General features: G+C 37.8%; 1 protein-coding gene across 3 annotated transcripts in view; it reads left to right on the top strand.

The window, feature by feature from the left end:
* ctnnd2a (catenin (cadherin-associated protein), delta 2a) overlaps positions 1 to 12,848 on the top strand; it is a 452,693-nt gene that overhangs the window by 382,090 nt on the left and 57,755 nt on the right. For all 3 annotated transcript variants that reach the window (XM_072689814.1, XM_072689834.1, XM_072689825.1), the window contains one exon: positions 4,110 to 4,260. In XM_072689814.1, the coding sequence (XP_072545915.1) occupies positions 4,110 to 4,260 (151 nt within the window). The remainder of the gene's footprint in view (positions 1 to 4,109; positions 4,261 to 12,848) is intronic.

Here is a 12,848-nt window from a genome sequence, read left to right on the forward strand (position 1 = left end):
CGACAAGCACATAACGTGTCTGTTTGTGTTCAGTCACTTCCTTTAAGTGTTGCTGTGGCTTTAACACTTCTTTAAAGTGACAGACCAGATGCCTCACTGCTGGTATGTTGTGGCAGACTGGGTTCTCTTTTAGGGCTGCGCTAATGCATAATTGCCACGTGTTCCCCACGCAACGACACCCTCACGCAGTTGTCATGTACAAAATTTACTCGCTTTTCTCCTGGAATGTGATGTGCATCTATGCCTTCACTCAGTCTTTGAGCAATGTTTGCTGGTGTGTGACTTTCCCTCATCTCTTTTGCTTCCAAAACAAGTGACTCCAGTCATCAGTCATCTGTAATAAAATGGGGCAGTCACCGCCATGTAAGCTAACATTTGCTGTGATGTCCGAATGTTGCTAGCATAACTCACTAAAGCACTGTTTTGAATTTGCTGCATAACCATCGCTTTTTTGTGTCATATTTTGCCATCATTGTGTGCATAGCAGCATCTCTTTAAGGAACAGCGCTTCCATTAACTAACTTACATTAGTCCTGGTCCAGATCCAAGTCCTGCAGCCTCAGTAATATCCAGAAGCCTAATTTCTATTGCAATAAAATCTGCAATGCTGTCGATAGTTGTTTGTTTCCGTGTCTCTGTAAGTGGAGGGTCTCAAATGTAGATTTTTCTGGGTTAATTTCAATTATGAGGATGGGCTAGATGAACCATGGTTGTCTTCTCCGCTATACATAGGATGGGCCTTGCAGAAATATACATAACATAAATTAGCCTTGTAAATATGCTTTTTGCTTGCATTATGTATATAGGATGTCTATACAGCTACATTTCTGTATAGACTCAGCAACCAAAAACAGCAACTTAGCTAGCTGTGATCAATCAACAAGCCAGATCAATCAACAAGCCTGACCTAAATTGACCCTGACCCTGATTTTATTTGCAATCATCACAGCAGTAATAGGTCATAGTATGTTTAGTTATGTTAGTTATAAAAAATAGAGGCAGTATCACCTAGCAGGATCACCACCGGCCATTGGGGGGCTGTGGCCCACAGGTTAAATGCCACTGCTATCCAGAAAACCTAACCCGAATTAAACTGGATATTTTATGAGCAGAACAGGATTTTGTTCGTTGGAATTTGATTGGATTGTGAATAGATCGGATAGTGTACAGCCAGGCATGGAGGACTGATTACTTATGACACCCTCATTAGAATAGGGGGACAAAATCCTGCTAGTTCAGGTGGCACAAAAAAGAAGGAAGAGGTTTATTGGCCAAGATTGTTTTTTCCCACCCACTTGGGCATGGTGATGTCATCAAATGTCATGAATCATTAAGTTTAAGAAAGGTTAGAAAGAAACATGAATTGTGTATTTCAATGATTTGGTGAATTGTGCTTAAACGGCCACTAACAACATTTGGTTTACTAACCAAATTTAGGGCACATTAACAGTAACAGGCCAGGAGAGATATGACTGAAAATGTGCAAAGTTGGACATGTTAATGCATTTTGTGGGCAAAATATTATCTATACAATTCAATGTCTTGATGTCACACTACAGCATTTATTATTATTGTAGGGTGTTTGCTGGCTGCCTTAGAATGTGTTAATAAATAATAAATTAACAAATGAATAATAAAAAATAAGAAAGTAAAGAAAAAGTATATATATCTGTACTGATTCTACTGTCAACATTTTAAAGCAACATTATGTAGCATTTTTTACCTCAAAATAACAACTTGTGAGTCATGTAGATGCTCCGCTGATGTGCTATAGAGAGAAATGGGTCTCTAACATTGCTATTCTGGACCTGGCACGCTACTAACTGCACTATATGAAGTGGACAGGACAGCGGTTACCAGAACTGCAAAAAATCAGTAATATTTCTGCAAAATTCTGTAATATTACTGTACCCCCTCAGTCCATATGCCTCTGTCACTTTCAGTGATGTTTCTATACCTCTGCATGTTTAATTAGTCTCATTTATGGTTTACACTTTCCAACTGTAGGGGGAGTCCAGGAGTGAAAAATACCAATTCTCACATACTGCTGCTTTAAAGCTCAGATACCTGTGTATCTACATATTGTTTGGTCTGGTTAATGTTAACATCAATGTTTCTGGATCCCTTGGGAGAGTAAGGGAGTAAGAGAATAAAACAGTCAGATCAAAACAAGCAGCATAAGGTTTGATGCTCTTTTAGCAGCACTTGGGGTCATCAACTTTGTTGACATTACCATAAATGTCTTAAATGATCATGATACTGTGATGTATTTGAAATACTGTGATCCAGGTCTCACCCAGCACTAGACACAGACTCTCTCTACCTCCACTGCTGGAGCACAAATCCATCCAAAAAGCAGCTAAATCAATACTCTGAAGCTCTGGAATGCAGTGGGCTTTAAAAATCCCATACCTGATACCTCCACCCACATCCCACCCCCTCCAATTCTGATACATATACACATGGAGGGGGGTTGTTTGGGGGGAGGGGGTGGGTGTGTCTTGTCACGTCAGAGCAGTGCAGTATCTAATCTGTGCTGACACACACACACACACTCTCACACACACAGATCCAGGAACATCACATCACTCCGGATTTTCTCTGGCTGCTCCCACCGCACTGCCTTACTGTCAGTGAAAATGGACACGCCAGCCTTTGTGCGATATTTAAAATAGTACACTTAAAAACCACACAGATGTGCGGAGGCTAAGTGCTACTGTGTTCACAACTGCATAAAATACCGTTATGATGAATATTTCATATATCTCTGTGAGTGTGTGTGTGTGTGTGTGTGTGTGTGTGCAAAATCATAATTATAGATGCCTCATAGATGTTCAACTGACATTCAAATAACAATCAGCTGAACGTCTCTTAAATGCAACTGAACTCTAAGTTTAATGTAAATGACTGTCTATTAATTGTAACACAGCATCTAACTCTAACCTAAATCTTAACCTTACCCATGAATCAACCCTAAATCCTAACTCTAAGCCTAACCTTAACCTAAACCTTACTCTTTTAGGGTTAGTTTTAGTGTTAGATTAAAAGGTTAAGAGTTAAGATTTAGAATTGATTCAAGTGTAAGGGTAAGGTTTAGGTTAGGGATTGAGTTGGGATTTACAGTTGATACTAAAGTAAGGTTTAGGTTAGGGTTGGAGTAAGGATTTTTGGTTGATTTAAGGTAAAGGTAAGGGTTAGGGGTGGTGTAGGGTTCAATTCAGTACACAGTCATTCATGTTAAACGTAGAGGTCAGATGCATTTAATACATATTCAGTGGAAAATTTGGAAAATGATTCAGAACATATTCATTAAATATTATTTATCAGCCAGATTATGCATCGGATTATCAATATCAGTGTTTTATTGTATTGTTTTTTATTTATTGTGTTTTTAGTTTGGGGAAAATTACATCAGGTGTTTCCATGATGTTATTTTTTTCTTGCACTGTGTGAACTAATAACGTTGTGATACAAACTATTATTATGCCAAAATGTTTCTGCAATGTTATTTCTTTCAGTTTACAGCGTAACTTTCTACAAACTTTTAATAAATAAATTGCTAATAAATGTCTAAAGAATCTTCTAATATTTAAGTTCTCTACCAGTTTACCTCTCCACCATCTCTACCACAAAAACTATTCTTTTTGGAACCAAACATGGTTCTTCTATGTCCATATATTTGAACCATTTGAAGTAATTTTATTTTTAAGAGTATACTGTATTAAAATTTAGGCTCAAAGCTTAATCCTAGACTCAGAAGGCTCTTCCATGGCAAATTATCTTTGCCATTGCAATGTAGACCCAGACTAGTTTTAATCTCTCTCTAGCAAACCAACCCTTAGTGTTTTTACAGGCAAAAAACAGTTTTATGTACAATGTTTACACAATACTCTATATTAATAATTATTAATATTAATAATTATATAGTTAATACAGAGACTTATTGTGATTACATAGAGGCATTTACATGTACATATAATACTAATGTGACATATAATTACTTATAGGTGCAGACTTAACATATCATATATGTATGTATTTAGGACTTTACATCCTGACATTCAGTAAAAACAAATGTATGTCTGTGTGTGTTTGTGTTTTCCCCTCAGTGGTCAGTCTATATCCGTGCAGCAGTGAGGAAAGAGAAGGGTCTCCCTATTCTCGTTGAGCTCTTGAGGATAGACAACGACCGAGTGGTGTGTGCAGTGGCTACAGCATTAAGAAACATGGCCTTAGATGTGAGGAATAAAGAGTTAATTGGTAAGTACCTCCAGCTGTCCTGCTTGATTTGATTGTTTTGCAGTGTGTCTGGTTGGTTTAAACTGTTTCATTGCTTGATCGATTCAGCAGCACATCACTGTCTGAGGTTGACTTATCCAGGCTCTAGAGATGCTTTGCAAGGCCTTATGTTGCTGCTTGTTTGTGGTTCTTTCTGCCTTCAGATCTGTCCTCAGTACGTGAAAAGCATGCTGAATTAGGTTGAGGTCATGTGACTGACTCAGCCCTTTAAGCCATTCCTAAGAAGCAATGTTTTAGTGTTTTAGGTCATTATTCGTCTGTAGTATGATGCATCATCTTATCGAATTTGCAGTAGGAATTAGCAGAAGGAATAGCTTTATACACTTCAGAATTCATCTTGCTACTTATATCAGCAGTCACATCATCATTGCACCCCAGAGATCCAGTTCGGTGGGTAATCATAAATGCCTACGCCATAACACTGCCTCCACCATGTTTGACAGATGATGTAGTATTATTCGGATTGTAACTCCGTCCCATTTCCAGAATAGGGAAGTGTTTTCTTAGGTGGTATCTACCCTCACCTTTCTGTTCATGAGGAATGTAATGTCGCTTGATTGTAGACTTGAATAATTATATACTTACCTCCATAAGAGTGTCCTTGAATTAAGTAGATAATGTAAAAGAGTTTTCCTTAGCACTTCATCCATCCTTATCCATTCCGCACAGTTGCATGCATATGTAGTATATATGTTGTAACAGTCCGAACACAATTTTGTATATATATTTAAGCTAACATTATTGTGGTGGCAAATTCTATGTAATTGTCATTTCCAACCTGCCTGGTTTTAGTTACGTCCAGCAAAACACAGTCAAGCTAAGTAAGGTAGCGTTTCACACTAGACATTATGTAGCAACTCTATATATGTTATAGCACTGCTATGTGACTTAATGACACATTTTGGCCAAATCTGAGCTGTGCTCTACAATTTGTCATTAGCATTAACAGATTTTTGCCTGTGCAGTCTGGTAACAGGTGCTATAAAAGAATGCATTTGTTCTGAACTGATCACAGAATAATGTGGTCTTGTTTGCATTTCTCACACTTAGCTTTTTGATAACACAGTAAAGGAAATAAAAAATGCATCCAGTGCAAACAAACACAAAATTCGTTTGCTGCTGTCATTCCTTTGCAGGCTTATTAAAATGTGGCTATCAGGTGTGAAAATATAATTGTTTCTTCCTCTCAGCTCAATTACTGGTTGCTGTTGAGCACTGTGATCTGAGCCTCAAAGTTATTCTATATACCTATATTAGTTAATAAGTTAAGTCAAGAATAAATATATAAATAAAATTACTGTGGCTTAGAGTGAAATTAACACATAATCAAGAGAAATACATTGCTACAATCCAAACAAATCTTTTAACAACTTCAGACAAGGGTTCAGAAAAGTTCTACCAGAAGACTTTGGAGACATGAGGGCAGTAAATCGTAAACTTTTATCTTGACAATTCATGGGATGGAACAAGTTAGAACTGTTGATTGTCTTTGGCGTAGGCCCCGTCAGCAGCCCAGGTCTTGCACCATGGGGATTCTTGCAGATTAGAACTCACACCTTACCTTAGGAACACAGAGTTGTGGGTAGTGTGGTTCGAGTTCATCATAACAGACCTGATTAGCTGAGCCAGGTTGAAAGCACTGATAAAAATGATCACCAATAAGCTATTAATGATTATTTTTGTTATACTGTATTTTACTATACTATTACATTATATATAATAATGTTTGAAAGGTCAGAAAGGTTATGGTGGTTTGTACAGTAAGCCATAAGGTTCTTTAAGCACAAACCGAAACATGAAGCAGACTGGTTCCTTTCACAATCCCCAAATCGATCGGACCACAACATGAACCACAACCAAAACATAATGTGACCACCTAACTATGACTATTACACTTTAGATCCTTTGTAGATACTGAATAGACATTAAACTTACATTCAGATAAATGTCTGCTAAATTCTCTATTATCTCTCTGAATCCTAACCAAAATCAACTATGTAGATAGTCTACAGGGGGCTACCTTAAGACCAAATTGAGTTAAGAACAATAATTGTAATGGAATTTGTTACAGTTCTGTTCTCTATTGAAGGATACTGAAGCTGTACCTTTGAGGGTACTACAACAGGGACAAGTAATGGACCCTGAAAGGTACAATTTAATATATTTTTTTTCTAAACGTTCAGTACATTCTGAAGTCCAAATAGAGCTTGCCTGAGATAAAACTGAATCTTCACAGGACTAACATTTCTCCAAGGGTATTATCATACCTTGAACAACCTGAAAACCCTCAAACTTTCTTCTTGGTTCACCAAGGACAGAGTGAATGGATGCTCCATCAGTAAAACATGTGGCAATTACAGAATTCACTGGAACCATGACTACATAGAAGACCTTAAATACTCTTATTATGGGTTCCCTAAAGCCCAGGTCACACTCATCTGAAGAGATAAGATCCTTTTTAGAATGTTTCATAAGACAGTTTCCTGAGAACTCTGCTGTTTTAGGACATTGAATGTTGGAGTTGAACATGTTAAAAGTGTTAAGTCTTAAAATGTTACTTCATCACTTCATACATTACTTTATCAGTTGTAAAACCTTTGAAAAAGGACAAAGATCCCTCTCCGATTATTTAAAGACTGTCCATTATGGTACAACTTCAGCCCTAAGAGTTCAATTAAAAGCCATTGTTTTCAGAAGCAAGTTAGACACTATGAAGTTGTAACCATGTAAATAAGTGCAGTTTGACAATGGAGATGTGTTTCACCCACTGAGTGTATTGACTATGGAATAATGAACCTGTATTCAGTTTTAAATGGAATTCCACCAGGCAGTTAATTTTACACTTTCATCACATAGTTTACAGCTGGTCAGTAAGATTTTAAGCTAGGCTGTATATTTAGTCACACTTTTAAACATTAAGGTGGCAAAATGTTCCTTTTATAACCTTTTATGAACTTCATTTGGATTCTGAAAGAACCTAAGTGATCCATACTTATATGTCCCCAAAGAGATAGAAGCTGACCAGAGAATTGGAAAAAAAAAAACATAATAATACTACAAAAGCAGAAACCGCTAGATAGGAGAATGAACATTGAAAAAAATAAGTTTCATCATGAACGACATGTCTGGTAATTACCTGTCAGAATGACTGTGGTGTGGTAATGTCTGCCTCAACCCACCCGTCACCACCTTCCCTGGTCCAAGTTACTGATGTGCCAGAAAGTGCCAGAAAGAGATTAGCTTGAATTACACTGGAGTATTCTTTTAAGGAACCATCCACTAGGAGATTTTTTATGGAACCAAAAATGGTTCAGTATCATTCATAGGGGCATTCGAACATTTCATTAGCATTAAATAGTTTCCCTGAAAGGCAGTACTTGAGTATTTATGAACAGCTTATGTGTTTTATGACACAAGTGTCATTGTACTGAGAGAGGCCCTTAAACTAAACCGACATTGGACAGACATGGTTGTATTTCTAATGCTGTTATGAAGCATTATTCCCAAGTTTTGTAAGGCAGGAGCCTAGTAAATGACTCTTGTGAACTTTGAACTTGTGAAAAATTTGGGATCAATATTGTTCATGTGACTATACTTGGGTTACACAGTTCTCGCTAGCATTTTCCTCCCTGCTTTGCCAGAGTTGGCCTCACATAAGCGCAGCATGCAGTTAGCAGCATGCCGAGCCTGGAGTCGCAATAATAAAGACGCTATTATCCCTATTCCAGGTGGAGCATCACAGTGATTTTGAAGCTTTTATTATAAGATAAAAATGCTACATAATGCTATTTAAAACACATGAATGCATGTAAGCCACAATGCTGATTTGAGCATTACAGATAGCATTTCTGGTTATTGGTGTTTTATTGTCTTTTTTGTCTCAATCAGTTTCATCTGTGTTGAATACAGTCCCCTAATGCTGGTTATTAACAGCATTACATAGCTATAAACACGCTAGGGTTTTCTGTTATTTCATACACATTTGCTGTGCTGCGGTGATCTCACCCTGTATCTCCTTTCTGTGCAGCTCCCTCATTCCCTCCTCTCCGAGATTCACTCTGCTTGAAATTCTCCAAGTGACATCACTAACAGACTATTGATCTCTCCATAATAAACTTGGTTTCCTGGTGGGCCTTGCCGTCTCCATGGTGATGGCTCTCTGGTTTCGGGCTGTTGGTTTCAGGGCCCTCTGGGCGATGGCTATGAGCGCTCGTGGTTGGAGCTTTTTAGCTCCTGAATCAGTTGGCTAATAATTACCACCTGGAGTCCAGATAGATTTGCACACTGTCTAAAGCTGCCGTGGACCACACTGAGCATTGTCAATTCTCCCTGTGCAATGTTGTGCGGTGTGCTTTTGTGCAAGAAGTAAGGTTGTTTATGCTTGATTTTGTAGAGAATTTTTACTAAAACTGCATACAAAAAGCAAACTGAAGCATCTTCAACATTTACATGATGTCTAAAATCTGTATGTAAGACTACTAAGCTATAAGATCACTTCAAATAGGAAGTAAAATCATTTCTAAAAGTATATACTCTTTAAAAAAGCTGCCATAAAAAGAGAGGGTTCCCTTTTTTGTTTCTCCGAAGAACACTCTCAGACAAAAGAGATTTGTTAGTGCAAAGAACATTTTAAAGGTTTAAAGAACCTCCACAGAAGACGTTCTGTTTAATATCATGATATTATATAACACAGTATAATAACATTAAAACAACCTGCCTAATATTGTGTAGGCATGTAACTTCTAAAGCTGTCCTGTGATATTTGGCACCAAGATGTTAGCAGCAGATCCTTTAAGTACTGAAAGCTGTGAGGTGGAGCCTACATGGATCACGTCAGTGAGCCAGTTGCCATTTAATTGGTTGTCCATTCTTGAAGCACTTTTGGTAGGTACTATCCACTGCAGGTCAGGTGCCATTGTAATGAGATAATCGATATTACATGAGAGGGGTTTTAGTGTTATGGCTGATGGATGTGTAGGACTAAAAAAATGTTCTCTGGCTCTTAAAAGTCACTGTATCCAATTGTTGCTGTATAGAATTCTTTGAAAAGCTTATATAATGAACCATGTACAATAGATTCTCCATCATAGAGAAGATTCATTTACCACAAAAAAACACAAGTTCTACACCAATTTAACTTCCCTCTTCACTTGATTGTTCACAATTATTCCAACATTACAGTGAAATTATATATATATATAGGTTCAGTACAAGGCCTTTGATAAAAAATGCTTTTAAAGGATGAAGGTATCACGCTTTATACATTCAACTCCCATGTGCAGATACTGTGTGCCATCTGCAACACCCAGCGCTCTTGCCTTGAAATGAATGTTCTGTGCTTTCAAAGGCTGGAGTGACACTGTAAAGCATGTTTTTAAGCCAAAGAGCAAATGCTGTATCCACCGAAATGTATTTGTTCTTGTCATTGAGCTGAGCAATGAACCTAACTTTAAACAAGCTATTGTGCTCTGTAAATCTGACAGTGCATCTATCTCTACATCAACACAGCTCAATATTGCTCTACACGAAGGATGCTGGCAGGGTTTGTTTGAATGGGTTAACACTGGGGGTGTGTTCTGATCTACCTGAGCTGTGTGGAAGGCATTTGAAGTTTCCTTTTACACTAGAGCAAAGGCGTTTGTGAAAGAGTGAGATTTACACTACTGAGAAAGATGCAGCCTCCACATTTCTTCTCGGTTTGAAAGAATAGTATGGTTAAACCACATACAGTGTACATACACACTTAAACATGAAGGATTTACTTCATATAGAATCGTGCCATAGTTTCTTAAAAACCCTTGAAATGAATAGCTCCTTAATGAATCATTGTTGTGAACAAGAAGCTTTTTAAATGTTAAAGAGCCTCCACATGATGTAAAGGTTCTACACCAATTAAACTTTTTGCGGACCATATGGTGTCGACCTGGAAAGTCACACAAGGTGCAACAAGGTCCCGTCCCAGCGACAGTTTGGTAGCCTTTTTTCTGCAAGGGTGGTTTTAATGAACTGTCTTTGGCTGAATAGGATTTAGGTTTGTTTCATTTGTCCTTTTCATCAATTAATGGAATAATGGCCTATGACTGATGTTGTGAAGATCTGATACGAGAGAGCTGACCCCAGATCAAAAGATGATGTTCAGTCAGATGAATACATTTTCCACTTTGCATGATGCCATAGAAGAACCATGTCAGGTTCCTTTATGTGGTCTTTATTCTTAAGGGTTCAGGATTCAAGTAGCATCAAGTAGCATTCAATAGATGGCTAGAGTACATTTTTAGTAGCGTTTTGGTCATTGTGTCAGAATCACTGACAGGAGTAGAAGAAATCTCATCTGGATTTTCGTTAAAACATTTCACAAAAGTAAAGTAATTATGAAATTAAAAAAATAAATCATTTTATTTCCATTCACTACATTAATGCAAATTAACTTTAGATGAAGGCTACAGTAATTAGGAATGCCATTGAAACGGGAAAAATGGTAAGATTTTACTCAGTCTTTGCTTTTAGAAGAATCGTCTCACCATTTGCAGCCTTTAATGGCAGTGTTGATTGCATTTCAGTCCATTGAGTGTAGGCTGTATGCCACGTGGCTTGATACGTCATGGTTCATTTGCATCAAAACTATATTCCACCTTGTCCTGGTGTAAAAATCCTTTTGTAATATTTGGGTGGGTTTTTTGTTGTTGTTGCTGTTGTTGTTGTTGTTTTTATTTTGGTCTGTTTCCATTTAGGTTTTCATTTTCAAAATTCACAAAAACTCGGTGGAAGGAAAATCTGATACTCCAGTGTATTTAGACATCTGTATCTGAATTTGCATTGTTTTGTAGTGTCTTCTTATACGAAGCAGAGCCTAGCTATTACCGTTCAGTCTTGCATGTTGGACATTTGGCCATGTTCCTTCATCCATCAAGTGCTGAATTCTTGAGAGGATGTTCCATTCGCTGGAGAATCCAATGGGTCTTGCAGGGAATGGGCTTACAGGGAATAAATTCATTACATTTTACATCCATGCAATTGGCCAAGTGGGTCCTTCTAGGTTGTCATCCAGGATTGAGTTTTGTTTTTTGTTTTTTTTTGGCTCATGTTGACTGCAGCAGCCCATAGCATGCTGCCATTTGAGCAATCTATTGCTTTGTAAAACACGGATCAGATGTTTCCTTGGATAATTGGATATTTTATGTTTTTGAGCTTATTGTTTTACAGTCAACCATGTTGCATTAGCCACCTGCTACTTGATAGAAGCCAACTCACATATCCACATATAAGGACATATCACTAGATAGACCATGCTTTTAACTGTTTAGTTAAGACTTCAAGTGACTTTACAACACTTAGTAGCCCATCTTCAGAACCCAAACTGCATAGTGGGCTCAATGCTGGGGCAGCAAAGAGTCAAACACATTCTGACTTACTAAGAACAGGCACGTTTATATATACAAACAGTATGCTGGATTCTAATTGGCTGGGCCAAATCTATTACTGTTACAGTATGTTTGTAGCTATTCAGCTTTGGCTGTAAGAGTTGCATTGAGAATTTTCCAGTGATTTTTGATTATTGTAAACTATCGTTGTTTTGCTAAACTGTTTATTAATTACATGTTTACATGCTATAAAGAATAATAGCATTAATTTTACAAGCATTAGCACCTTTCAGTTTGTTTTAATTGCTGATACAGTATGTAAATAGGATGCAAAACAGTATATAGAAATAATCTCCTAAGCACAAACAAAAAATATGCTATTAAAAGTTGAAAATCTGCAGTTTTGACAAAACCTCTCTGCATGATTCAGTGAGGTAGTTCTGAGAAATAATCTTTTATTGTTCTGTCATACATTTTTGTTGTTGTTGACAACAACTGCAACTTTAAATGCACTTAAAAAAGCATGTCCTTTTGACCAGCATGTCTTAATTTGCTGAACACATAAAGGCAAGTGTTCTTCTCTGTCCACCCCTTCACTTTTCTCTGACCTACTCTCTTCATTTCTGCATTTTACCTCCCTGCTGCACTCTCTCAGGGTTTGCAGATGATGACATCAGCTTTTAGGGGAGCGAGGAGAGGAAGTGAGAGAAGTGCTTGAGGGCTTTGTTAATTTGGGGCTCCCGAGTACATACAGCAATACAGCATCTGATTCTCCTTGGGGGATCCAGAGAGAGTGCAGCAGGAAGGTGAAATGTGCAGTGTAGAGTGTGGAGGAGAGCAAAGGGCAGGAAGAGAGAGGGGGAAAAGCTGCCATCCTGGCTGTCCGAGCTGCTTTGATCAAGGACAGGGCAACTTAGATGCTCTGTGCTGCAAACCTCTGCATCTTGTGCCATTACTGTTGCCTTGCCCTTCAAGGTTTTTCATAGGCAACAAATAAAGGTGCTGTCAACTTGATCTGACTACATACTGTTTATATGAAAGGGAGTCATAGGTCCGGTATTTGTTGGTGTATAAAACAGTATCTAATTTCTAAAATAAATATCCCAGTTTTGTTACTGAGCCTTTAAGATATACTATGTGAATGACATCTGGTCTGATTTGCTGCCCTGTAATATGCCTCATTTAAAA

The sequence above is a fragment of the Salminus brasiliensis genome, chromosome 1 (genome assembly GCF_030463535.1).
Source record: "Salminus brasiliensis chromosome 1, fSalBra1.hap2, whole genome shotgun sequence".
Classification (NCBI taxonomy): Eukaryota; Metazoa; Chordata; class Actinopteri; order Characiformes; family Bryconidae; genus Salminus; species Salminus brasiliensis.